The 27,224-nt window shown below is 53.2% G+C and overlaps 2 protein-coding genes and 1 pseudogene across 6 annotated transcripts in view; all 3 read left to right on the top strand.

The window, feature by feature from the left end:
* Positions 1–27,224, top strand: part of SYNJ2 (synaptojanin 2) — a 115,143-nt gene that overhangs the window by 37,995 nt on the left and 49,924 nt on the right. For all 5 annotated transcript variants that reach the window (XR_011075041.1, XR_011075040.1, XM_068551718.1 and 2 more), the window contains exons 3-6: positions 4,891–5,161; positions 8,884–9,109; positions 17,223–17,306; positions 25,123–25,184. Coding sequence is in view for 3 of the 5 variants with exons in the window: in XM_068551718.1 (XP_068407819.1) it covers positions 4,891–5,161; positions 8,884–9,109; positions 17,223–17,306; positions 25,123–25,184 (643 nt within the window). In the remaining 2 variants the exon portion in view is untranslated. The remainder of the gene's footprint in view (positions 1–4,890; positions 5,162–8,883; positions 9,110–17,222; positions 17,307–25,122; positions 25,185–27,224) is intronic.
* Positions 12,216–13,089, top strand: LOC137769087 (antho-RFamide neuropeptides-like; annotated as a pseudogene).
* LOC137769320 (antho-RFamide neuropeptides-like) lies at positions 13,117–14,097 on the top strand (the record flags this gene model as incomplete). The annotated part of the gene is made up of 2 exons (XM_068551128.1): positions 13,117–13,412; positions 13,617–14,097. Coding segments are annotated over 2 exons (777 nt in total), but the record flags the coding sequence as incomplete, so codon positions are not given.

Raw genomic sequence — 27,224 nt, 5'->3', positions numbered from 1 at the left:
TGTACCCCCCGCAGTGGAAGTGCGGAGTCAACCACTGGACCGCCAGGGAAGTCCCATCAAAAAAGTTTTTAAAGTACTATTCCTTTGGGTCCTCTCTGCGTTTCACCGGAGTCCAGCTTAGGGTTGTATTGGAAAAAGTCGGGGAGAGAACAATGGAAAAAGCGGCACGGGAGGCCCCCAGTGAGAGCCTGAGCTCAGAATTCAGCCTCCAGACGGAGGCTTTTGGTGTTTGGGGACAGGAGTCGGGGACTCTCTTCTCGGGAGGGGACAGTCACGGCCGCCTCCCCAGAAAACCAGGTTGTGGCGTGTCTTTTTGGCCTGTGACCCATTTCTTGCCCTCGCCCCCTCCTCACCTGACTCTGGCCGGCAACCTCTCACCCAGGCATGGTCTCGCTTGGGCCAGAGCTCTGGAACCAGAGTGTTGGAGCTGGAAGGGACGGGGAGCCCATCTGGTGCCCAGAGAGGGCCTGGGACTTGTCTGAGGCCCCAGAGGCCACTGGAGGCGTGCAGAGCCCAGAGCCCCGTCTTCTGAGGCCAAGGCAAGCTTGGCTTTTGTCTTTGCCTTGCTACAAGGTCCTAACTGGTTTCAAGCCCCTGGACTCAGCCTTGACTAATGACTTCTGATACATCCCCAGCCCCGTCCCAGGCCCAGTTTACTTCTGGGCCGTGAGAAAATTGATCCTGGGTTACTGGAAACACAGCTTGGATCCCGTGCTCAAGGTGACGGCAGAGGGGATTTCTCACACACCTGGGGTGGGCGAGTCCCACCGGCCTCACTTTTACCTCTAGAGACGCCTTCTGTGTGGGATCACAGGCCGACACCATCCTCACGGTACCGCCCCCAGCCCCTGTCTCCTGCAGTGCATGAGAGCACGGGGGCTGTTACACAGATGGGTCGACGGGGTGATGCCACGGCTGGAGTGACCCCTGCCAGGCTGAGCAGGCCGGGCAGGTCCCCCTCCTGGAGGGACGGAGGCCTAGGGCTGTTCTTCTGGGGGGTCACAGAGACTGTCCACGGTGCAGGACATGGTTAGATCTGAGAAGCGTTTCCAAGTCCTCACCTCCTTCCAGTAATCGGTTTGCCTAAAAATGTCCTGTGATGAGGGGCTGGTTTCTCACCCTCTCTCTTCCATCCACAACCACCCGTCTGCCCTCTTAGCTTTCCCCTGCCCGGAATCTCACCGTGGTGAGCCGCTTCAGAAGTAAATGCCTCTAGGATGCCAAACAAAGGGACAGTTCAGAATACTGTCAGCAGTTGAGGAAGTCAGTCACCTCAATGACTAGGTAACGAATTTGTCGACAAGCCAGATGATAGTCAACTGTTTGCTTTCCACAAAATGGAAGAAGTAATTGGGGAATCAGCTGACAGCATTAACAGTAATTTTGTTGATAGATTATTGTGATTTCTTTTTTTTTAACGTGTAGCTCAGAAGGAGTTTGAAGAGTTGAGTGACATTTCTATAATGAAGCCCTTTCTGTTCCCACCTATTTATTAATGTAAACAAGGTCTCTTAGTGTTTACTGCTATAAAAATGGAAAATAGAACTAGAGTTGATATAGAATTTATTGATAGTTTCATTCCATCAATAAATAATATTTATCCATGAACTGTAAGTCCCATCCATCCCATTAAGAGAAGCCTTTCCAACAAATCTTTACTTTTTCTATTAAACAATTATTTAACAAAAATGTTTCGTTTACACCGTTTGACCGATCGTGTACTAAAAATCATTGCAGTGATAACTCAAGCCAGAAGAAACTCTTTTTAGAGACTTGTAGCTTCAGAATCAAATTGCCGTACAATATGATCAGGTGAAGCACAAAATGTTACATTCGGATGAAGTTCTGTGGGGAAAGTGGACTGGAAATGGGACAAAAAAATCCCGTCTGTTAAAGAAGATCTTGTTCATGGATTCCTTTAAGCAACAGCTGATGATGAGTATGAATCACCGTCTAGATTCCACTGGATGCTGGTAAAGAGGCCCACAACAGTTTTATTTCTACATGTCAATATTTAGCACATGCTGGAAAATATATTACTCACAACCATTTAAACTAATAATGAACACTTCTGGTGTCAATTTGAAAATGAGCGAGAGGTGCATTGGTCACCCACAGTTCTTAGAGAGACAACAGCCGAAGTGGTTGAAGGCCGCTGGACCTTATGGCTAGATGGAGCCTGGGCCAAGGTGAGACCCACGTTTGCATCTTGGTCCAACACACACCAGCTGTGCACTGGGCGAGTGATTCAGCTCCCCGGGGACGGTCTCTTGTGTAAAATAGCAGCGCTGTTAGGCAGGTTGGCCGTACTTCTGCAAGGACGTGGTTAAGAGCACCGGCTCCGGAACCAGACTTGGCTTGAGTAACTTGCCCGGGTGGGATAGCCAGAAAGTGGATTCGAATCCCACCTCCCCGCTGTGCCACCTCGGGCAGGCTACTCACCCTCTCTGTGCCTCTGTCTCCCTTCCTTTGAATGGGGCTAAAGATGGTACCTCCCTAATGGGGGTGCTGGGAGGAAGTTTGTGGAATGGCGCCTGGCGCACGGTAAGCATCGCCCTGAGGATTAACTGTCACTAAAGCATCTGCTTCCAACGTGCTCCCACATGGTGGCTCTTCTTATTCTTCACTCTCTCCTGAGCCCCTCGTCCCAGGACTCGGGAGCCCGATGCCTTGGCGGTGGCGGCCCCTTCCCTTTGCTCTCATATATTTCGAGAGCCTTTTCACGCCTGAGGCTGCACGCCCGCCCCAAGCCTCCCCCGGGCCACTGCCCTGCGCAGGAAGGGCGTGCTGTCTTCGGAGCACCCTGGAACTCTTGCCAGGGACTTGGTCCCCCGACGCAGAGGCTGTTGAGGAAGTGGTGCTAGAAACCCACCTCACGACTCGGATGGAGAGATGTAAAGTAGAATTTTCCATGCCTCCCCTGGAACCCACCCCCTCCAGAGTCTGATCTTGGGCTCGCAGCCCAGACCACCGGGCTGTCCTCTGGCCACCGCAAGGGGACAGTTCTCAAACTCTGCTTCACCCCATGCTGAGCCCATCGGAAGAGGCAGATGGGATGCATGGGCACTGGTTCTAGCACAGGCTGGGGGAGTATTTGTATTTGTGAGGCTGAAATTTGAGGATGGCAACCCCACATGAACCCCACCTGTCTTCCAGAAACGACGCCTGTTCTACTTAAGGGACTCAGCCCCCTGACAACCTGTCACTGCCACGGCATAAGTGCCTTATTCTTGTTGTTTCAAAATGATCTCCTGATCATGTGACTGGAGAGGGGGGATACGAGCCAGTATGGTTGCCTGTTGTATGTGACCCCCAACCCCCGGTAGGCCTGGTACGAGTGGTGACCTGTTTATCACATGAAGGGCTCTTTAATAAAAACCAGATGTTACCCGACCCCCAGCAGGACGCTTTTTCCCATTCGGGGTGTGAGGAAGGAGTCTAGCATAGGGGACCCGTGGAATTGGCAGTCTTGGGGGTCTCAGCGAAGTGTCCAGAGATCTAAGAACGCTGACCACCGTCGCTCCGGGTAACGACCACTGAGCATTTGGAGTAGATCTTGGTGGGCTCGGGCCCGTTAAACCTCAGTAGGACGGGAGCAGCGTGCTCTGGACCAGAATCACACCAGCCCCTAAAGGCTAGTTACCCAAGTTCCTTCTCCTGAAAAAGAGGACTATCGGCAGTGTCCCCACTGTCCCCAGAGGAGAGCATTGCTGTGGCACAGAAAACAGCCACGGATGGTGTGGTGGCGTCCCCGGAGAGGGGTGTGTCCTCCTCCTGGCAGTGGGGTCCGCACTGGGTGGGGTAACCTTTCACCGGGGGAGGGGAGGCTCGAACTGCTCTCTCATTGGCCTACTTAGGAAGTGTTCATCAAACACTCGCCGTATGCAATGCCAGGATGCTGGGATATGACAACCAAACAGAGCCCTGCCCCTAAGGAACCCCCAATCTACTGGGAGACACATGCAGGGAAGGAGGCTGTTAGCTTTGTGTGTGACGAGGGCTACCACTTAGCCCTTAGAAGGGACGCCTAGCAGTGTCTTGGGAGAGCAGGGAAGGCTCCCTGGAGGAGGTGCTGCCGACCTGACCCCAGGAGGGTGGAGAGGAGTTCCCCTGGGAAGGGGGCTGGGTAGAGGCGTTGGGAAGGCTCTTGCTGGTCTAGGGGCTGAGGGTGGGAAGGTGACTCGGGAGGGAGGTGAGGAAGGCCGCTCTGGCAGAGGCCCAGGGGTGCAAGGGCGCATTTGAGGAGCTGCAGAGACGGCCTGTAAAAGCTGCTGGACCCTGGGCGCCGTGTGTGGGAAGGGGCAGGAGGTGGGCAGGAGTGGCTCGGAGGTCCCAGATGTTCCCACTTCAGCCCTGTGGGCAAGTGGGAGCCTGGAAGGATTTCAGCAAAGGAGGGAGGTCTGCGATCAAGCGGGTTTGGGGGGCCGCTCCAGTGATGGAGCTGGGAGGACTGACTCCGGCTGGGGCCCTGAGGATTCGTGGGGAGGGTGGATTTGAGAGGCTTGAGGTGTGGGGCTGGGAAGGACCCAGGCAGGCATATCCTTAGACTCTGGAGGGCAGCCGGACCACCTGGGCTTGGTAAGCGCAGCCTGCTAGCCCAGCCCCAGAGGCCTGGGTGGTGCCGAGAATTCACATTTCTGACAGGCTGCAGGTGACAGTGCCGCTGCGGGACAGGGGCTGGGCTCTGGAACCACGGCTCCAGGCTTCGGGCTCAGGTGATGGGGCGGACCCCTGAGCCATGGAGTTTAGGAAGGCGAGGTCTGGGGGATGCGAAGGCGGGAACAGGAAGTTGCATGGTTGTAGCTGAAAGCCCGGCTGCCCGTCACCCCCGTCACCGCCAGCCGCTCTGCCGCCCGTGATCCTCAGCCCCCGTGTCTCACTCCCTTCCAGGTGGCACCTCCCCGAGCTTCCTGGTTTTGGTGACAGGCTGCACATCTGTGGGCAGAATTCCAGAGGCCGAAATCTACAAAATCACCGCCACCGACTTTTACCCACTTCAGGAAGAGGCCAAGGAGGAGGACCGCCTCACAGCCTTGAGGAAGAGCCTCAACTCAGGGGTCTTCTACTTCTCGTGGCCCAACGATGGGTCTTGCTTCGACCTCACTGTCCGGGCACAGAAGCAGGGCGATGACAGCTCCGAGTGGGGCAACTCCTTCTTCTGGTGAGGCCCCGGGGCCCGGGCTCTCCTGCCCCCAGCTTACGTGGAGGGCGGGCTCCGATGGGCGCCTGCATCCTTGATCTCCACTTTGCGTCATCCCCGGGCACGTGGGTCACCTATGAGAGCTGTGATCTGTGCCCACTCACTCTCCGCAGAATGAGAGGAAAACAAGCCCCACTCCCCACCGGGGGTCAGGGAGGGTGTTCAACATGATTTAATGCAGACTTAGGAGGGAAAATCTGCTCCATAAGCAAGGAGCATACGTGCCAGCATCTACCGGTTTCTCCTGAGTGCCTGGGCCTGTGCTCAGTGCTTCCCTGGTCCCTGGTCCCCTCATTTCTCCTGGTTATCCTCCAGTGTACAGACATTTACCAGCGACATTTATAAAGCACTGTTCTAAGTTCTCTGGGGGTCATAACTCACATAATCCGCATAGTAACCAGTGAGGTAGGGTCTGTTATCCCCATTTTACAGGTAAGGAGACTGAGGCTTGAATAACGGAGGGAATTTGAACCCAGGCATCTGGCTCCAGATCCCATGCAGTTAATCATGAAACCAAACCAGTTGTATCAACGGCAAAACTGAGTCATCCTGCCAAGGTGGTGTGCAGTAATGTGATAAGACAGACCTGAAGCCCAGGCAAAAGTGGTTGGGTTTCTGTATGTTTAGGGTCATCTGGGCGCTCCTTCAGGGACTAGGTAGGTGTGGATGACCCTATAAATATGTAAGTTATCTCCCTTTCTGGGCTCCAGGGGTCATGACCCTCACCAGTCCTGTGAAAGAGCCGGTGGTGGGGGGGTGGGGTACAGTGATTCACATGCAATGGAGCTGTTCCCCTCAGATTTACCAGGAGATGAGAGTCAGAAGCAAAAGTGATGAAAATCCTGCTGTAGAAATTGTTCCAATACGCGTCACATAACGAGGTGTTCCTAGATTCCAGTGTTGGCCTTTGGGGCTACACCAGTTTCCAGCCCTGAGTCAGGACTGATGAGGCTTCTTTGTGCCCTTTATTTATGCATTCCTCCCTTACCCAAATAGAGGAGGTCGTAGGTTTCCATCACCAGATAAGTGTACTTACCCTGGTGCTTGGGACTCCCACAAGTGAATTCCTGACTTCCATTTGGAGAAAGGGGGTTCACCGTATCCTTCCATGTGTCCCCATACTCCCTGCCCCCCCCCCAGATCTTCTTAGGTTCTCTGGTGTTGTTGAGTTTGGGGGGCAGTAGCATGCTCAAACTTCAAGCACGTGAATCTCCTGCTGATCTTGTTAAAATGCAGATTTTGACTGAGCAGGGCTGGGCTGGGGCCCGAGACTCGGCATTTCTAGCAAGGAGCCAATGGTGACGCCAGCGCTGCTGGTTTGAGGACCACACTCTGAGTAACAGGTCCAGGGGATGGTGTGTCTGTGAATCACTAGTTCCATTTTGCAGGTGCATGTGCCCCTGAAGGCAGCCAAGCTCAGGGATACAGGGGCTGTGGCTTATGAGGGGTCTTTGTTAGGCCGGGGGGCCGTTTTCATCTGGGACTGTCTGATGAGCAGAGGCTAGAGGTCTCAGAGGCTGTAACATTTGTTGGATGCCTGGAGAATCTGGATTGCCCTTTGCACCTGCTGTTTCCAGGCCTCCTGGTGCCAGCTCTGTGGTCGGAGATTTGAGGTCCACAAAGAAGACAGAGCAGAGAATCACAGAGTGAAGGCTGAGAGGGGCTTGGGAAGGGGGAGGCCCCAAGTGGACACTAGACTATCTTGAGCTCTGGAGGGTGCTAGGCTGCTGGGCCATCCCACACTCCAGGGCGTGGTGTTTGGGTTCAGGGCGGCACCCATGGAGCTGACCACAGCTGAGTCAGCCCCAGCTTGCGTGGTCACGGGCTTGATTGCCTGAACCCACCATTTGGGGTGCAGTGTTCAAGGTCTGAACCCACATCTGGAGTCGGATGGGGTCAACGCTGAACGTGGCTGGTGTACAACGTGGTGAAGGCATTTTTCTGGGTGGGTTACTGTTCCCCACCGACCGTTGCTTCCCGGTACCATCCAGTCCTGGAAGGAGACGCAGGCTGTTTTCCTTTATAGGTTTGGGTTTCTTCCTTCAAGGATATGAGCTGTCCTCCCACAGGCGGTCAGGCCAGTGTGACTACAAACAGGATTATTTAGAGCTATCTGTTTGGCAAACGGTTCCTTCTCCTGACCCCTAGTGACTGACGGCAGCCATAGCCGTGTGGCTGGAAGACCCTGGAATATTCTGGAGGCCTTCCCTTGATGCTGATTTCATACGTGGATTACTAAAGATGGTTTATCATCTGAATTTTAGAGAGGGTTTCAGAAGAGGGGAAGGTGTTTTTGTAAAGTAATGCTTCATGCTCATCATTCTTTAGGCAGACCAGCGCCCTGGTGTGAGAGCTCAGGCACGGCCCTGCTCCCGGGGGCGGGGGGGTGTCCCTTAGTGCCCACGCGGTCACGTCGGGGAGGCTGGCCTGAGAGCAGGCTTCTTGCCACTTGGAGAAGCCGCCTGAGACGTCAGAGCTCACAGCACACTTCTCCAGAAATGAGAGAGCTGCTTAGGGCAGGAATAGAGCTGCCTTTTTTAAACAAATAGGGCATTGTGATCTAGATTAGCTTGCTACCCTGTGGTGGTTCCTGCCTCCTGGGGAGCATGTTAGGGGCCTCAGAATGGCACTGCTTGGGTCCCCTGGGTGAACCGTCTGGAGCCCGGAAGCAGCCTGAGGCCCGTGCACGCTCTCCAAGCCCCACTTCTCAGAGCAACCACTTAACCTGCTCGGTAAGCTCTAGTGGCGCTGGGGAGGCCGAGCGAGTGAGAGATGAGAGCAGGGTGTGGCCATGCACAGGTGCAGCTGTCAAGGTAGGGCCTTCAGCAGGAGAGGCTCGGGATGAAGAGCACAGCTCCAACTCCATGCTGCCGCTTACTGGCGCCGTGACCTTGGGCAAGTACTTCTCTTCTGTGCCTCAGTTTCTTCATCTATAAAATGGGGCGAATGATAACACCTGGTACATAGGGCTGTTTCAAGGATGAAGTGAGTTGATCCATCCCAAAGCACTTAGAACGGTGCTCGGTGCCCTTGATAAACGTTGGCTGTTATCCCCATGATTATCATCGTGGATGCCAGAGACCCAGAACAATCCTGGGTATGGGGAGGAAGTACTGGAACTTTCATTAGGTTTTATGTTCATCTCATCCTGTTTATTTATTATCCATTGCTTTGTAATGCTCTCATTACATTCACCTTGTGGGATCTGAATATAATTTAAGTAAGCATGTAAGCATGCATATATTTAATTATTTTTATGATTTGTCATTTTATCATTATCACTATCCTTTCATCATAAAGCATGATTAAATTTTTACTGATGGGCTTTATTATCAAAAACTGCAGAGGCCACCAGTGTAAACAGAGGCTTCTCTGAGATTCCCTGAAAGGCCTGTGACTGACTCACACCCGTACCTGGATTCCATTCACTGACACTGACACCTGGGAGTAGCTTCAGGAAAGGACTCCTAGCCCTTTCCTGCTGCACGTGTCTCCGTGGCCCTGCCGTTTGGAGTGTCTCTAAAGCACATGAACGTCCCGGGCTGTGTGTCCCGAGTGCGGAGTTCATGGGGAGTGTGCAGTGCGGGAAAGCAGCCCCTAGGCACCTCCCCGACTTGCTTTGGGCACGGTGTTTCCTGGAGGATGTGAGGCGGCCTGAACCGCCGTGGGGCTCTGTTTTGCAGGAACCAGCTGTTGCACGTGCCCCTGAGGCAGCACCAGGTGCGCTGCTGTGACTGGCTGCTGAAGGTCATCTGCGGGGTGGTGGCTGTCCGCACGGTGTACGCCTCTCACAAGCAGGCCAAGGCCTGCCTCATCTCCCGTATCAGCTGCGAGCGCGCCGGCGCTCGCTTCCACACCCGAGGCGTGAATGACGACGGCCATGTGTCCAACTTCGTGGAGACGGAGCAGGTCAGTGCCCAGGCCGGCCCGTGGCCCCCGCTGGTTCAGAGCAGAGGAACCTGTGCAAACTTGTTTCCGTTGGAGGCGGGGGTGTCGGAGGCAGTTTCTCATGAACGTGTCTCCTCACTCTCCCAGGAGCACAGAATGTGTCACTGGGGCTCTGTCTGCAAATGTGGCCTCTGGTTTGCATGCTGTATCTTTTCTTTTCATAAATTTATTTATTTATTTGTTTTTGGCTGCGTTGGGTCTTTGTTGCTGTGCACAGGCTTTCTCTAGTTGTGACGAGAGGGGGCTACTCTTCGTTGTGCTGTGCGGGCTTCTCATGGCGGTGGCTTTTCTTGTTGTGGAGCACGGGCTCTAGGCGCGTGGGCTTCGGTAGTTATGGCTTGCGGACTCAGTAGTTTGTGGCTCGCGGGCTTAGTTGCTCCGCGGCATGTGGGATCTTCCCGGACCAGGGCTCGAACCCGTGTCCCCTGCATTGGCAGGCGGATTCTTAACCACTGTGCCACCAGGGAAGTCCCTGCGTGCTGTACATTTTTTGATTCTCTTCTCACGCTTGAAAAGTGTTGCTTACCCAGGGGTATTTTCAGCTAAAAAGAAGAAGGAATTTTTGCCGTGATATCACGAAGGGTGGTGGTTATTCAGAGAGCAGCTGACAAATGAACCAATAGGGTTTGAAAATCTTTTTAAGACAAAAGTAAGTAGATGAATAATGGCAGGATGAGAGAAGGAAGTTATTTTTCATTCTAGATCCACTGAAGCTTCCTCCTGGAAGCAAGTCTTAGCAGCTGGGAGCTGTGAAATCTGCACGTGAGGCAGCCGTTGCTTTCAGCTCCGTGGAACAGAGCCTTCCGCTTAATTTCTCATTGACTTTTTTCCCCCCTAAATTCTGTTCTCATTCCCAGAGATGCTGTCTTACAACTGCTTTATTTATTATTATTATTATTTTTTTGCTAACAGGTGATTTTTTTGCTAACATGCTAACATGCGATATTATCCTACATGGTAGGATAATACCACCGTGTAGACGAACAGAATAAATCAAAGGAAAGCCCATGAAAGGCACAGGTGTAGTATTGCCGTGGGTGTCAAGCTGCAAACAGCCCGTGTTTATTTAGTGGTGATGGGACTTTGCATCCCCTCTTACGGCTGCAGCTGGGACAGGTGTTTCCTACCAGGACTTTAGCCAGTTTAATTCAGCACAGATTTGAGCACTTGCTTGTGTGTGAGCTGGACCTGCCTGGGCTTTCGGAGGGCACAGAGCGGGGAGGGTCCTCTTGGGGTCAGATGCTGAGTAGGGGGACGTCAGTCAGCAGCCTGAAGATGAGCAGCGGGGGCAATTTCTTGCCTGTGACTTGCAGCTCTCCTGGACATAGACGAGGCTGGTAAATAAACACCTGGTTAAAAATGACAGAGAAAACGTGGCCCCCAAATGGGGGCCTTCCTTACGGCGTTCCATCCCGGCCTTTATCCTTGTGTTATTAGTCTTTGCACCATTCAATTCTTTCCACAGATCTTAATTACTTTTCACCTGCCACAGGCTGAGCGCTGTGCTGGGAAGTGGGGGCCAAAGACGCAAAGCATTTTTGGACAAATCAAAATACCAGAGACCCTGCACCTGGGAACTGAGCCGGATTAGGGAGGTTTCCAGCAGGCAGCCCTGGAGCAAGCCCCTGCGGCTCAGCCTTCGCCTCGTTCCCCATCCCTCCCTTGGGCAGAGAGTACCTTGTTTAGTGCTCCTTAGATTTTTTTGGATCTCAACCAGTTTTTTAAAAATTGGGGTCCCATCTACTGTGTCTTGTCAAGTAAGTCATTGAAAAAGCAACTGCCCTCCTTATCACTGTCTGTTCCTAAACGATAGGACATTTTAACACTGAAAATGTAAGAAGATGTAGTAGTTTCCTGGAACTGCTGTAACAAGCACCGCAAATGGTGGGAGTGGGGGAGTGCTGAAAAGGACTGAAATGTACTATCTCCTAGTCCCGGAGGCCAGAGCCCGAGATGAAGGCGTGCGCACCGCCGTGCTCCTTCTGAAGCCTCTGGGCGAGGAGCCTTCCCGCCGGCAGCTTCTGACGCCCGGCTGTGGCACCATCACTCCCATCTGTCTCCAGCACCACGTGACATCCTCTCCCTGTGTGTGTGTTTCTCCCCTTTACATAAGGACACCAGGCATATTGGATTCAGGGCCCATCCTACTCCAACCTGACCTTTCTTAACTAATTGCATCTGCAATGGCTCTTATCTCCAAGTCAGGTCACATTCCCGGTGCTGGGGGTTAGGCCTTCAACATATCTTTTTGAGGGAGGACACGGTTCAGTCCAACACAAGGACATAATCTGACGTTAACAGATTAGGACTGTGCTTTAAATGCAGCACATGTAGCTTTATGAACAATCTCCCTATTGTCCTTGCTCTTCTCATTTTTCTACAGACTAGGGTTGGGCCTCTGCTCTGGTTGTTCTGTCTCAGTGTGCCTGGTGACTTGTGTTTGTCTGCTGCCTGCCCAGTGTACGTGCTCTGGCGCGGAGGCAGGGACCCTGTCCCCTCCAGCAGCGTGCGGCCGGCCCGCGAGGCCTTAGAGCCCGTAGCGCCCTGCCCCCCAGCCCCTGCAACCCACCCTGTTACTTAAATTGCCGGCACCTGCCTCCCTTCTTGGGCTCGGGGAGGGGTTTCTTGGCTCCTGGGAGCTTTGTGGGCTTCCGGGTTAGTGTTCTTCCTCCCTTTCCTCCTCCGGGCTGCTCTCTGGATGAGGCCCTCGCCCCGACCTTGCTCCCGGGAAAGGCGGATGAGCTGACAGTCAGCCAGACATCACCAGCTGCTGTCCTGCCGGGACCCAGAGGCTGCAACTGAGCCCCACGGTGATCTCGTTTCCACAGACACACATGGGGCAGGAGGTCATGGGCTTGCACCCAAAGCAGTTCCTTGTGGGGTGTGTACGTTTCAGGCTGCTCCCCACGGACCCCGTGCCCTCCACCACGGGAGGGAGGAGCCGGACGATTCACGCCAGCGGGGCCACCAAACACCGTGAGTGCCCTGGCGTGTGGAGGAGAAGGTGACCCAAGGGGAGGGGTCGTTTCCCAGAGCCGACCCAGGGGTGTCCTCGTCGGCAACACAGATGCACATCCTGAGCCCCTTGGCTGAGTCTGATCGGGAGCCTGCGGGGTAGGGTCACAGCAGGGAGGAGACAGACCAGCTGGCCCTCGGGGGTGCCTCCCACGGCGAGTGGTCGGTGCTCAGCTGTGAGCCCCCTACCTGGAGCGAGAAGGAAAGACAGCAGAGCAAGTGAGGGCAGGGAGAGGCCTGTGTGCTAGCAGAGGACCCTGCAAGGTGGCAAGTCTTGGAGGGGGACGCTGGGAGGTGGGGAGTCTTGGAGGGGGACGCTGGGAGGTGGGGAGTCTTGGAGGGGGACGCTGGGAGGTGGGGAGTCTTGGAGGGGGACGCTGCGAGGTGGGGAGTCTTGGAGGGGGACGCTGGGAGGTGGGGAGTCTTGGAGGGGGACGCTGCGAGGTGGGGAGTCTTGGAGGGGGACGCTGCGAGGTGGGGAGTCTTGGAGGGGGACGCTGGGAGGTGGGGAGTCTTGGGGACGATGGGAGGTGGGGAGTCTTGGAGGGGGACGCTGGGAGGTGGGGAGTCTTGGAGGGGGACGCTGGGAGGTGGGGAGTCTTGGAGGGGGACGCTGGGAGGTGGGGAGTCTTGGAGGGGGACGCTGCGAGGTGGGGAGTCTTGGAGGGGGACGCTGGGAGGTGGGGAGTCTTGGAGGGGGACGCTGCGAGGTGGGGAGTCTTGGAGGGGGACGCTGCGAGGTGGGGAGTCTTGGAGGAGGACGCTGGTAAGTGGGGAGTCTTGGAGGAGGACGCTGGGAGGTGGGGAGTCTTGGAGGGGAGGCTGGGAGGTGGGGAGTCTTGGAGGGGGACCCTGGGAGGTGGGGAGTCTTGGAGGGGGACCCTGGGAGGTGGGGAGTCTTGGAGGAGGACGCTGGGAGGTGGGGAGTCTTGGAGGAGGACGCTGGGAGGTGGGGAGTCTTGGAGGAGGACGCTGGGAGGTGGGGAGTCTTGGAGGGGGACGCTGGGAGGTGGGGAGTCTTGGAGGGGGACGATGGGAGGTGGGGAGTCTTGGAGGGGGACGATGGGAGGTGGGGAGTCTTGGAGGGGGACGCTGCGAGGTGGGGAGTCTTGGAGGGGGACGCTGCGAGGTGGGGAGTCTTGGAGGGGGACGCTGGGAGGTGGGGAGTCTTGGAGGGGGACGCTGGGAGGTGGGGAGTCTTGGAGGGGGACCCTGGGAGGTGGGGAGTCTTGGAGGGGGACGCTGGGAGGTGGGGAGTCTTGGGGACGCTGGGAGGTGGGGAGTCTTGGAGGGGGACGCTGGGAGGTGGGGAGTCTTGGAGGGGGACGCTGGGAGGTGGGGAGTCTTGGAGGGGAAGCTGGGAGGTGGGGAGTCTTGGAGGGGGACCCTGGGAGGTGGGGAGTCTTGGAGGGGGACGCTGGGAGGTGGGGAGTCTTGGAGGGGAAGCTGGGAGGTGGGGAGTCTTGGAGGGGGACCCTGGGAGGTGGGGAGTCTTGGAGGAGGACGCTGGGAGGTGGGGAGTCTTGGAGGGGGACGCTGGGAGGCGGGGAGTCTTGGAGGGGGACGCTGGGAGGCGGGGAGTCTTGGAGGGGGACCCTGGGAGGCGGGGAGTCTTGGAGGGGGACGCTGCGAGGTGGGGAGTCTTGGAGGGGGACGCTGGGAGGTGGGGAGTCTTGGAGGAGGACCCTGGGAGGTGGGGAGTCTTGGAGGGGGACGCTGGGAGGTGGGGAGTCTTGGAGGAGGACCCTGGGAGGTGGGGAGTCTTGGAGGAGGACCCTGGGAGGTGGGGAGTCTTGGAGGAGGACCCTGGGAAGTGGGGAGCCACGGAGGGAGAGGAAGACACAAGGAGTTGCCTGCTTCATGACCTGGCATTTAGAGAAATGGCAGGATCTGAAACCCCATGTCTGCACCTGAGGGTGCAGGCAGCGACTTGAGGATATTGGTACTGAGCCCGCGGCAGGAAGGAACATTGGCTGGGGCAGCTTGGTCCCTCTTGTGTTGCCCGCAGGTCACCTCCGGCCTGTGCCCTCTGCTAAGGGACTGAGACCTTAGCCACTGGGGAGGGGAGGTCCTGTAGCAGATGCATGAGGGCGGCTGACGGGCTGCTTGCCTGTCGTTCAGACAAGCGATGGGGCGAGACGGAGGAGGCTGGATCCCTGACGTGGAGACTCTCAGGGAGCCAGAAAAGGGAGGTGTTTTCAAACCATTTAGTCCTGCCTTGCTTGTATGTTTTTCCCTAAGAGAACAATCTTTCTCCTCCAAGGCAGGCTGTGTGTGTGTGTGCACGTTTGTGGGTAGGGGGGTTTTGTGTGGGCATGCAGGCATATGTGTGTTGTGTATTTGCTTGTGTGCACACACATATGTTGTGTGCGCATTTGTGTTGCGTAGATGCATGTGTGCACAGGTGTGGACGGCGTCTTGGTCTCCGTGGGGTGGAGTCTGGAGTCCTTTCGGCTCTGCTGGGAGTCCCACCTGGTGGGCTCGCTCTGCCGCCATGACTGCGGCACAGAAATTCCCCTCATCTACCCAAAGAAAACAAAGGATAAAGATTTGGCTACTGAAGATAAGGCCACTGATTCATCCGGGAGGTTAGGATGACCGTGAGTGTCCTCCCGAGAATGTAGACCTGGAAGGGATTGGTTTGCAGACACCTCATCCTGGAACAGAAGTTCAGCCAAAAGCCTTTGGGAGGAAAGAGTCTCTACCCGGTGGCGAGTCTTCCTGCTTCGTCCCTTTCTCATTACGGTTGTTGGGCTGCTGCTTCCCCGCTCTGTGAAAGGGGGGCGCACCGGTGCCAGGTCTGGCGGGGCCAGGGCTGGCGGTGCCAGGTCCAGTGGTGCCAGGTCCGGCGGTGCCAGGTCCAGTGGTGCCAGGGCCGGCGGGGCCAGGGCCGGCGGTGCCAGGTCCAGTGGTGCCAGTTCCGGCGGGGCCAGGCCTGGCCTCGAGCCACACACCGCCGTGGCTCCCCCTTCCTGAAGCCTCTCCTGCTCTGCGTTTCCCTCCCACCTCTGTCTGTCCCCTCCTAGATGCCCTCTCCTGCCCGCAGCCTGAACCCTGTTCCCGTGTTCTGTGGGGCAGGAGGCTTCCGACCTGAACGGGAGGGAGTTACCGCCCTGGGCTCCAGAACGCTCCCTCCTTTGCTCCTCACGGCACGTCACCCCTCTGTGATCAGGTGACGCTGACTCCGTTGAGAGAGGGAAACCGAGGCAGGAGGTGGTTAAGGAACAGAGCCGGGGTCACCCCGCTGGGCAGAGGGGAGTGGGACCCGGGTCGGTGGTGTCCCAGAGCTCACGTGCTGACCTGCGTTCACTCTCCATCCTGTCTCTCCTCCCCCAGGTGCCCTCTGTTAAAACTATCTCTGTGAGGTCAGGCCAGGTGTTGAAGCTCCCACTAGTTTTAAAGCCTGTGTTCTTTCGCCCAGAAAGGAAAGCACCGTAAATCCATCACTACTGTGTGATGATCGGGGTTGTCCTACCACCTTGGGAACAGAGAGGTGGGTGTTCCTGATGATAGGATGGGCACAGAACTAGACTATTTTCATGCGGGAGGAGGAATGGAGAAATTTGGAGGCATCTTTTCTTTCTGCCCCGGGGGTGGGGTCTGGAGTGCTGGGACTGCTTGTCGGTGTTTTTCCCGAAGCTGGTTCTGTGTAAGTTCCAGCTCAAGAGGGGCGTGGTCTAATGCCGCAAGTAGTGCTTTTAGCACGTATTAAGTCAAGTGAAGGGTTCCTTAGCTTCCGTCAGGTCCTGGGCACTGTTATGAGTTGTCTTTACGTAGAGATACTGGCTGAATTGGTGATTCTCAGCAATCTGGACACAGGCAGAGAGGCTGTATACATTTAATCTCGCTGTAGCCAGCGCTTCCTGCAGTAGCTTAAATAGCCTGCTACTTTCTTCTGCTTTTGTCCGTAGAATAATGGAGCGTGACCGATTTGCTGGTGATCAATATCTGGAAACAGATGAGTTCTTCACCCAGTACATTTTTTTCCTTTGGAGATTAAAGGATAGAGTTTCAACTCAACATTATAACTCCCAGGCTCATGTAATTCCTGAAGTTCAGGGAACCTTCAGGTCTAATGTTCAGGTCCTCCACTGCAGAATTACTAATGCATGTGTGATCTGAGTGTGATCTAGCCACATGGAAAGCTACCCTGTAAGGGAGCAGGCCGGTAAGAAATGGAAAGGGCCAGTAACATCGCCTGGGGCCAGCCCTGCCAGGCCAGGGTAGAGTTACTCAGATAAAGGGCAGCATCTGATAACTGCCGCAGCCCTCACCCTCGTGATGCCCGGGACTGTACTTTTTGTCCTTTTAGACCTCCCTGGCACTAGAGCGTCAGTAGGGGCCTGCAGACAGATGAGGAGTTGGTACAGCCTGAAAGAACTGTGTGTGGGGCAGGGAGGAGATACATTCTTTAACTTGTAAAGGATGGTCTGTGTCTGTGCAGGTGCTGTCACCCTGGAAGTTTGTGGAGGCTGTGTGTGTGTGTGTGTGTGTGTGGACTCCCTGACACGTTTAAGAGCACAGTGGTGTAGGGCCAGGACCAACTATGAGTTCAGGTCAAGTCTTGACTTGCATGGTCAAGTGCCGGACTGACTAGTGCAGCTAACTAGGGCTTTGGGCAATAGCTGGTTCATTTCATTTCCTCCAGTCCCTTTCCAGTTGCTGTCTGCTACTTCGCCAGTTGACAGGGTGACAGTAGAGGGCTCCCAGGAAGGTCTTAGTTAAATCCCAGAGCCCATTTGCTTCTGTTCCTAAAATTGGTGGGGAGGGGACTGCTGGGCTTTTCGGGGAGGTCGGTCAGGTTGTGGGATTTCCATCCACCCGCGCCCTCCTCCTCAGAGGCTGGGGGGCCGCGGAGCAAGCCTGTGAGCGCCGGGCCCGCCTGCGGGGCGGGGAGCAGCTCGGCCAGCCTGGGAGAGGGGCAGAGGGCGCTCAAGCCCGCCGTCGCCCTTCGCTCTGGCTGGTGTCGGGTCTCAGGCAGCCGGATCCCGTTACCCGGCCCCAGGACATTCGGTTTCATTGAAGAATACCTTTCCCTTTCTGTCTCCTTGTGGTGCAGGCGATTTACATGGATGACGGAGTGTCGTCTTTTGTTCAGATCAGAGGCTCCGTTCCGCTGTTTTGGGAGCAGCCAGGGCTTCAGGTAGGTAATAAAAAAGCCTGTCCACGTGTGTCATTGTTCACCCACTCTTCTCTTCTAAACGGCTGTGAGTTGTTTCTTTTAGTCATATTTCTTTCATGGCACAGTTTCTGGTCTTTTTCCCCAGCCCGGTTGGATTGAGCTGAGTTGTCACAGTGTGTGTGCACGTGTGTGTGAGCGTGCACGTGTGTGTGTGTGTGGTGTCGTACACAGAGACATATACGTTGTGTGATTTTCCGATCTCGAGCTCACTGATGACACTGGTGAGGTGGAAGGCCTTTGCGAGTAAGTGGACCACATCGTGTGATTGCAGTTACCTTCACTTAGACCCAAGTTCAGTGTGTTGAGAGCGTGGCCTAAGATGTCTTTAGAGAGTTGCGACTCTCCTGGAAAGCTGTGAAAGGTTTTGGGGGCCTCAGCGGCCGTGCGGCAGGTCCGGCATTTGGAGGTGCTTGTTGTGGGACCGCGTGCGAACTGCACGGAGCTTTCATGTGATTTCTAAAAATACTTGCCGTCCCAACAGGGCACTGGCCGGTGCCAGAGGTATTTGGCCTTCTGTCTCCTGGGACGAGTTCAGGGTGTGGGTCCAAGAGCACGTCTGTCGTCAGTGGAGGGGCACACTGCTTTCCTACCTGGGAGGGTCACGGCCGAGGGGACCTGAGATTCCTCCACACTGATCCCGGTCTTCCCGCCTGGCTGGAGGGGACGTTGGTGCCCTCAGGAGACCCCTGTGCCTGGGCCTGCGTCGCTTTGGCTCTTCTTCCCGAGCGCTCTGTGTGACAGTGGCTGGGTCACCAGCCGGTGGCTAAAGAGGCCCAGGGCCACCTGCCAGGCTCTTGGAGTGTTTGACGCGCTGGGTCTCACCCGCCCTTGACTTGACCCAGCCTCAGCCGTTGGCACTTTGTCCTCATGCTGTCATCGTGCACTTAGAAGCCGTGGAAAGTAACCTTGTCAGCCCTTAGGTGAGACGGGTGGATGAGTGTCTCAGTTCTGTGGGCAAAAGCTCTATTAACATTCAGTGTTTCCAGCAGAAAGGAACAACTAAGACGTGTGCAGCGGCTGATGGCATTAAGTGGTGGCAGAGAGGTGCACTCCTGAGGATGGGTGGAGAACTCCCCTGGAGGCCATCCCAAGAGAGCTTTGTTTTTAAACAGCTCGATGGAGATATAATTTGCATACATAAGCCTCACCCATATAAAGTGTACAATTCTATGGTTTTTAATGCATTCACAGAGTTGTGTAACCATCATCATAATCTAATTTTAGAACACTTTCATCGCCACTAAGAAAACCATGGACCCATCAGTGGTCACTCCCCATTCCCTCCCAGCCCTCCCCGAGGCCTGGGCAACTGTTCTTCTACTTTCTGTCTCTATAATTTGCCTATTCTGGACATTCTAAAAGGGGTTTTGAAACTTGATTTTCTTTAGATTTGGAGTTTTCCTTTGATTTGTAAGAAACCCCAAAACTGGGAGATGGTCATGATAGAGTATTAGAATTTGGGAAGGACCCTTTGAAATTCATCTGTTTTACCCTCTCACCCAGTTTGGGATGGCTCCATTATTATTATTATTATTATTATTATTATTATTAGCTAGTTTCTCCTTGCTTTGCACACAGTCTGTCTCTACAGGGTGTTCCAGGGGACGTGCGACACAAAGTCTGAATTCTCAGACCTTCAGGAACCTTCGCGGTTCCCCCTTTCTCCATTTCGTCTTCTCCAGGGCCTTCCTTTGGCCATTTCTGTCTTATTTCTAGGACTCTCCACACTCTGGTCTCCCTCTTCTAAAAACAAAACAAAACTTGTCAGTCCCCTCTTTAATTTTGGTCTCCAGCTTGACTCCCCTGGTGTTCCAGACACAGCCTGACCCTGCATTGGAACAACTGTCCCCCAGTCTGACTTGGGTCAGCATCCATGGACCTTGGGTGGCTTGCTTTTCTGTAGCTGTAGCATCTTTTAGACTCATAACACTTGTTAAGGCTCTTCCACAGCCTCCGTGGTTTCTTCAAAATAAGTTTCAAAAGGCTTTAGTGTTCATGAATCTTAAGGATTTGCTAACCTTTGGGTTTAATGCACGTGTTTATCCTCTAAATACTATCCATCATCAAAGAGAGATGAGGTCATCTTCCTAGGGCACAGGAGGGCAGCTTTCAGTCACCCTGCCTGAACTATCAATAGCAAGTCTGCTGATCAATCCTGGTTGTTTTTCTCTATTTTGAAAAATTCCCCCTCCTTCTTCACTTAGGTTAGATGAAAAGTGCAAAGATTTTGGGGTAAATAGCTTGCTTTTTAAGTTGCAGTGTTGCGCCTTCACCCTTTTGCAGTTACCCCAAGGGAATGGATGAGCCCCTCCGGGGTTGGGGGACGGGGGTGCGCGGAGAGGACCGTGGGATGATGATTTGTGTGCACGCTATCACGGGCATAGCGCCCTCATTACAAACTCCTGGATCCTGACTGCATTTCCAGCAACCATGTACCTTTAGCAGTTCGTCTTTATCATGTTAATAGGTTGTGCAGATTATAAATAGCCTTAGTTTACTCTTCTGTAAAATGGGGTTGACAATACCAATCTCGTAGGGTTATGGAGAGGATTAAATATCATAGTATGTATTAGAATTTAGCACAGTATCTAGAATCTAAAAAGTACTAAAAATGGTGGCTGTTCATGGTATTAGTAACGTAAGTGATAGCATCTAAGAGACAAAAAGCACAGGTTGCATCAGAAGAAGCACGGCTCTTTGCATCCTGCAAGCGGAGTGGGAGTTTCCCGTGAAGGCCCCGTGAGGACACCATGCGGTGTAGTGACAGTGTCCTCACCTTTTTGCGTTCACGTGCAGCGCGAGCACCAGTCTCCTAGGCTCTTCCACTTCCCAGCCCTCATACACACCCCAGGGGTAGCCATTTATTCATCCCACAGACACTCAGCAAGCACCTGGTACATGCAGGCACCTGACATCAGATGTCGCCCCTGACTTCGGGGTGGAGGTGACAGGACATGACAGTGTTGTACGAATAGGGCTCGGAGAGAGGAAGGCTGAGATCCCTGTGGCAGCTCTGGGGACGGACAGTCCACTCAGGCTGCAGGGGTGGGTGTCTGAACTGACCTGGGAGGGATTGGGTAGAATCACCCAGACCAGGAAGGCAGCCTGCAGAGGGAACCACAGATGCAGGTGTTGCAACCGCTGCGTCAGAGCACATCTGGGGGCCTGTGCTGGCTCCGCTGCCTGCAGCCCGGGCGTGGGTGACAGGGGTCGTGGTGAAAGGTGAGGCTGGAGAGGCTGGCGAGGCCCAGGTGAACATGGGCTTTGTATGCTACGCTAAGGAGTTTGAATTTTACCCCAGTGGTGCCCAAACTGCTGCACATTAGAATCACCTGGGCAGCTCGTAAAATCCCTGGCACTCGGGGTGCATGCCATCCCAGTTACATCAGCACGTCTGCAGGTGGGAGCAGGCATCAGTACTGTTTTGAAGACCCTTAGATGACTCCAATGTGCAGAAGGCTTGGGAATCACTCAAGGTTATGCTGGTAAAACAGGTTTTTTAGGGCCAGGAGGGAGAAGTTTTGGTTTGTAGCATTTGCCCATTTCTGTGGTGTAAATACTCCCATCACAGCTAATTGCAAGCCAACAGCTTGAACCTGGAGCTGGGAAGAGGTGTGCATACCGTGGCTTGTGCGCTGGAAGGAGCTGGCTCTGCACACTCTGGACGCTGCACTACAGGGTTTCAAGGGGTGGGTGATGAGGCCTAAGTAAGCTTTGGAGTTTGGAGGAAGAAGATGAAAGGCAAGGACACCAGGTAGGACGGTTGCGTGGATCCAGCTCAGAGATGCTGGCGGCTTTAACTAGGGGAGGGCGTGGAGGGGGAGGGAGAGGTTGGGGGATGCCGTCTGCGGCCCTGGGACCCCCTCAGGTGCTCGGGGAGGCTCTGCGTGGACTCAGCCAGGCATTATTCTTCCAGCCACTCCCTCAGGCTCAGCCTGGAGTCTTTAGGATTGAACCTCTGACTTTAGGGAGCAGACAGGAGTGAGTGGCCGAGTGTCCACCTGGCCAGGGGAGGAGAGTGGGTGAAGGAGGAGGAGGGAGACTAAAACAAGCAGCGCGGTCAGTTCCTGTGTGCCGGGGCCAGCAGTGGTTTCATTTCAGCCCCACGTGAAGCTGCTTCCTGAGGCTCTGACAGCCTGTGCCCTCAGGACTAGGTGACACCAGAGACGAGAGATTCAGGTCAGTGTCAGGACGTGCGGCCTCAGGCAGCTGGACTAACGGGCTGTCCAAGGCCCCCCCTTCTGCCCACGCCCCGTCCACTTAGGAGGTGGGGGGACATGGCTGTGGGCAGGGCGCCCCGTGTGCGGGTATAGACACAGACCCCCCCAGGCTGCTCTCGTCCCGATGCCTTGTCCCCTCACAGGCATTCAAACCCCCAGCAAAGAGGGAACGAGGAAGATGAGTAGGTAGAAACCAGCACTTCTCAGACTTTAGCACAGGGGGCGTGTGTGCGCGTATGTGAACCACCTCATGCAGGAGTCACCTGGGGACTTGTTGAAACACAGATTCCTGGCCCCACCCCCGGAGACTTTCATTCAGTAGGTCTGAGGTGGGCCCTCAAATCTGCGTTTCTAACAAGCTCTCAGGGCACACTGACGCCGCCGGTCCGGGGACCACACTTTGAGAACCACTGGAGTCAGGGGTCCTTTCTGCCCATTTACTGCGCTGGTCATTCACTGTGGGTGGTGCCCTTAGTGTCATCAGCGGTGACGTTGGACTAACTGCTGTGGGGATGGGAACATGTCTACAAGGGTCCCGCCTTGCCCTGTCCACACAGAGAGTCTGGGTGAGGGAGAAAGGGCAGAGGCATCAGAAGGGCCATGCCCTGTCCCGAGGCTGGGCCGTGTCCTCTCCTGCTGTGGGCTGCTGCTTCCTGTCTGGCCCCCAGCTTCCCCGAGTCCTGCTGATGCAGTAGAGGGCCTGCTGCACCTCACCCTGTGACACTGCTGGTTCTCAGTATGAAGGGGCACAGTTTCCATCAAATTAATTTGCGCTTGTCGTGCAGACTCATTAGAGACACTTAAGTGTGTTTCGGGGTCTTTGCACAGCGACCCAGTTGGTGGTAGCCAGGGACGGGAATTCAGGGTCTCCCGTCCCTTTGCCATCTCCATAGCACCACCCAGTGCCATGTGGACCCAAGGTGTCAGGCTCACTAACTCAGGCCTGCAGTTCGTAACGGGGCTTAGGTAATTTTTATCACAGGGGAAGTTCAGAACCAGAGATCAAGCTTCTGAGCCCTGAACCATTTTCTGATTCTCTTACTTGCTCCCATGGGAGTGAGTCTAAAAACAGCCGTGGCTTCTCCCTGAAGCCAGGGAGGATTTCTTGCGATGACTGATAAGCAGATGTGGAGCAAGTGGCCCCCGGGGCTCAGGGACCCCTCAGAGGGTGGCTGGAGGAGCGTGGACTCGCTTTCTGCCGGCACCTTCCTTGTAAGTGCAGAAGAAAGACAGGAGCTGACTTGCCTTGGGTGCAGGACATGGCCGTCTTCTGGGAACTCAGGGGCTGTGATGGTTTTGAGGATTAAGTAACTGGCATTTCGTCAGCCAGGTGTCAATGGCCATCAGGAAAGGAGGGCAGAATACACACAAAATGAAGGCATTTGGGTTGAGCCTTTCTTAGGAACACCCACAGTTAAGAGCAAGATGCCTCCTTTTCGATGCCTTATTTTACTGGCTCATTTCCTTCATGACCAAGGTTTCTTAGGACCAAAAGGGACTACAGACTTTATTTGTAGAGTCATTTATATGGACAAACCTAATCCCAGTAATTTCTAAATCTATTGCTGAGACACTAGTTTTCTAGATGGGTACTCTCTAGATGGAGAGGGACAGATGTATTATCTGCAATGTTAAGGGTCGTAAAATAATGCTTCTCACATGTTCAGTAATATCTACATCTGATGATATGGATGAATCCAAGGACACCACTTTTACAACCTTCAATACCAAGCAAAACTGAGCAGTACATTTGAAGAAACTTTTTATCTTGAAATAATTTCAGACCTACAGAAAAGTTGTAAGAACAGCAGAAAGGACTCTTATACATCATTACCCGGATTCACTAAATGTTAACATCTTGCCACACACACCTATGCTTTATTTCTGAATCACTTGAGAGTAGGTTGCGTACATCTATTTAGTCTACTTGTTAATGTTTCAGAATGTTTTCCCGAGGAGCAAATATATTCTCTTACATCACCACAGGGTAGGTACACATTCAGGAAATTTAACGTGGGCACAGGACTGTAATCAGATCTGCAGCCCATATTCCAGGTTTATCAGTTTTCTCAGTAATTAGTGTCCATCGTGGCTCCTTTCCCCCTTCAGTCCAGGATCTAGGCCAGCATCACATCCTGCATTTAGTTCTCACATTTCCAGTCTCCTTTAATCTGGACCAGTTCCTCTGCCTTTCTGTCTTTCCTGACGTTGATGTTTTTGGAGAATGTAGGTCTTCTTTTTCTGTAAGTTGAATGTTCCTCGTTTGGGAGTTTCCTGGTGTTTCATTATGATCAGGCTCAGGGTACTGATCCCTGGCCAGAACGCTGATCGACCGTGTCCTTCTCAGAGGTCCTTCCCATCTGGAAGCCCCCAGTGGCCCTCTGCCCCTCATTAGTGATGTTAGTTTTGATAACTTGGGCAAGGTGTCCTTCAGTTTCTCCACTTATGCTTAATATGTTTTACTTTTCAACTAACAGGTGGTTTATGGAGACACTGAGACCATACAAGTATCCTGCTCCTCATCAAATCTTCCCCCAAGATTTATGGTCAATGGATGACTTTTGCTGAATAATTTTTTACTATGATTGATATAAGATGATGATTTTCCACCACTCCCTCCATGTTTATCAGTTGGTATTTTCTGTAAGGAAGAACACTCTCTTCTCCTTGTCCCGCACGCGCCCCCCGGCTAGCCATCTACCCAGGCAGCCACCTACCTGCCCACCCATCCATCTATCCATCCACTCATCCACCCATCCACCCAGCCAGCCAGCTCTCATCTGTATAGATTCATGGATTCCTATTTTATTCATCAGGTTATAATCCACTGCTGTCCTTACATTATTTATTTATTTATTTATTTATTAACATCTTTATTAGAGTATAATTGCTTCACAATGGCGTGTCAGTTTCTGCTTTATAACAAAGTGAATCAGTTATACATATACATATGTCCCCATATCTCTTCCCTCTTGCGTCTCCCTCCCTCCCACCCTCCCTATGTCCTTACATTATTCGACGTTCAAATTTTCCAGATCTGTCCAGAGAGAGTCCCCTCAAGCAATAACAATATGTAGTTTTAAGTTTGTTTTTTAAGCCGCCAGTGTTAAACAGGTAGTTCTAAACAATAAGGCAAAGTCGTTTGCAGGTAGTTATGACAGCTCAGATTTTAGGGGCAGTCAAGATCCCTGGAGTTGCAGAAGAGGCTGGAAGTGGTTTCTTTCTCCCGGTTGGCTTGGCCTCACCTCTGCACCACAGAAGGGTTTGTGGATCTGATGTGGGCCTCATGGTCTTACCCTGAAGTTTGTCTTCTGTTTGTAGAAGAACCCAGCTGGCGTGGTCCATGCTGCAGTTAGGACGGGGCTGAAGCAGAGCCAGACTCAGGCTGCAGGACCTGCGTTCAGGGCCCGGCCGTCCTGAGCTGTGAATGGGCCATGGAGGGGCCGAGTGGCTGCTGCTTGTGGCCTGGCTGGCAGCAAGAGGGCGAGTGGGAAGGCCATCGCGTACTGGGTTCGCAGGGCGGGAGGAGTCACCGGTGTCCTTTCTCTTTGATTTAGGTGGGTTCCCATCATCTGAGACTCAACAGAGGCCTGGAAGCCAACGCCCCTGCTTTCGACAGGTAGGGTTGTCCGGCCGCATCCTAAGGCTGTTGTCCTTCCTCCCATCAGACAGTAGTACAGGAGCCAGGGTGCCATGGGAAACGGGGGACCCCAAATCTGGAATCTGAATCTGCCTTTTACTTTGGTTCTTTATACAAAAAGGCAGCTTACAAAATGGAATTTTTACTTGCTCTCAGGTTTCCCTGAAGGTTCATTCATAAATGCTCAGGTAACACTTTGCAATTATTTTATCTTATCAGTTCCTTCTGCATTGAAGCTTTAGCTATTTGTCCTGGTTAATAAGGGATCATCCAAACTATAGGATATTTCTAAGCTGGTTTGTTTGTGTTTTTAAGGTAACATATTCCCAGGCTTTAAAAAGTCACAGTGTGGAAAGGTATAAAGGAAGAAGTAGAAGTACCCTAACTCCCAATTCCCACTGTTAGTTAGTTTTCTATATATCATTCTAGAAAAAATTCTGGCATATACATAGTTCTTTTTTTTTTTTTGCTTCATCGGGTCTTCGTTGCTGCGCATGGGCTTTCTCTAGTTGCGGCGAGCGGGGGCTACTCCTCATTGCGGTGTGCGGGCTTCTCACTGCGGTGGCTTCTCTTGTTGCGGAACACAGGCTCAAGGCGCATGGGCTTCAGTAGTTGTGGCGTGTGGGCTCAGTAGTTGTGGCTCGCAGGCTCTAGAGCGCAGGCTCAGTAGTCGTGATGCACGGGCTTAGTCACTCCGCGGTATGTGGGATCTTCCCGGACCAGGGCTCGAACCCGTGTCCCCTGCATTGCCAGGCGATTCTTCACCAATGCGCCACCAGGAAAGTCCCCCATAGTTCATTTTTTAAAACACAAATTGGATCATTACACACTTACTGTTCTACAACTCGCTTAAGAAAAGCCATCGCTAACCTGAACTCTTGGTAATTTGTACTTGAAATAGTTAATAGCTTTTAAAAATATTTGTTTTTTTTTTACTCTAAATGTTAATTTTAAAATAATCTTAATGGGTATAAAATACTTCTCAAAGTAATTTTTTTAAATGTTTGAATCATTCTAGCCGAAGCTTCATTTGGACTTTAAATTTGCTTGCAGCCTTCTTAGTTACCTTAAGATTGGTGACACCAGCCCACCTGTGCCCCCCTAATTAGCATGTTACACACAGGGCACACTCAGCGCTGAGCAGCTCAGACTCCCCCACTGAGCAGGGCCTGCTCTGTCTGCACCTGTCAGACCTCAGGCCAGGATGCACCTTCTCCGGGGAGGAGGAACCAAAAGAGCCCGGAGGGACCAGGCCACGCGTGTGGTTTCTTCGGCACCTTCCCCCGGGGCTGCCACATAGCATGGCTCCAGGGGCGGTGCACAGCCTACTGGCCGTGAGGAGGCCCTGATCTCCCAGATTTGATCCAGCCCTGCATCCTCCTCCTGGGAGGGAATGCAGACAGGGCAGGGCTGCCAGGAGCATGGCCCTGGGAGAATTCTTCTTCATGGGGGCGGAGCCCTCGGGCAGCTCATCTTCAGCTGTCTGCAGAGGGACATAAACTGCCCACTTCAGAATCCACATTCCTCTACGCAGTGCTGTACCTCTGAGTTAGTAAGAGAGTCCCTTTTTCTCTTATTGGGCTAAAAATGGTTCTTTTGTGATAATTAACTTTAAAAAATTCCATTTATGAGAGAAATATGTTATTGTAGAAATTTGGAAAATACAAGAAATGTTTAAAGAAGGAAAGAACTTAAAATCACATAAAATTCTACCACTTTTAACATTCTGGTGTGTTATTTTTTTCTCATTTTAGACATTAAGATTGCAGTATTAGATTAATTTTACATTTGCTTTTTGCATTGTGTATTTTCCCTTTTTTAAAAAACTACATTTAAATATTTCTAACAGTATTAAAATTATAAAGTTACTTTTTAAAAGCTGCTGGTAAAAGATAAATATTAGAGTCTCTCCCTGCTATTTCAATGTATGTATTTTAAAATAGTCTCTGGTATACAAAGAATTTCCCTAAAGACTGAAATTTCATTATACCTTCTGGTTCTGGTTAAGGTTAAACATCA

The sequence above is a fragment of the Eschrichtius robustus genome, chromosome 9 (assembly GCF_028021215.1).
Source record: "Eschrichtius robustus isolate mEscRob2 chromosome 9, mEscRob2.pri, whole genome shotgun sequence".
Lineage (NCBI taxonomy): Eukaryota > Metazoa > Chordata > Mammalia > Artiodactyla > Eschrichtiidae > Eschrichtius > Eschrichtius robustus.
Note: the sequence above shows the minus strand (reverse complement) of the source record. Positions and strands in the feature narration are given on the sequence as shown.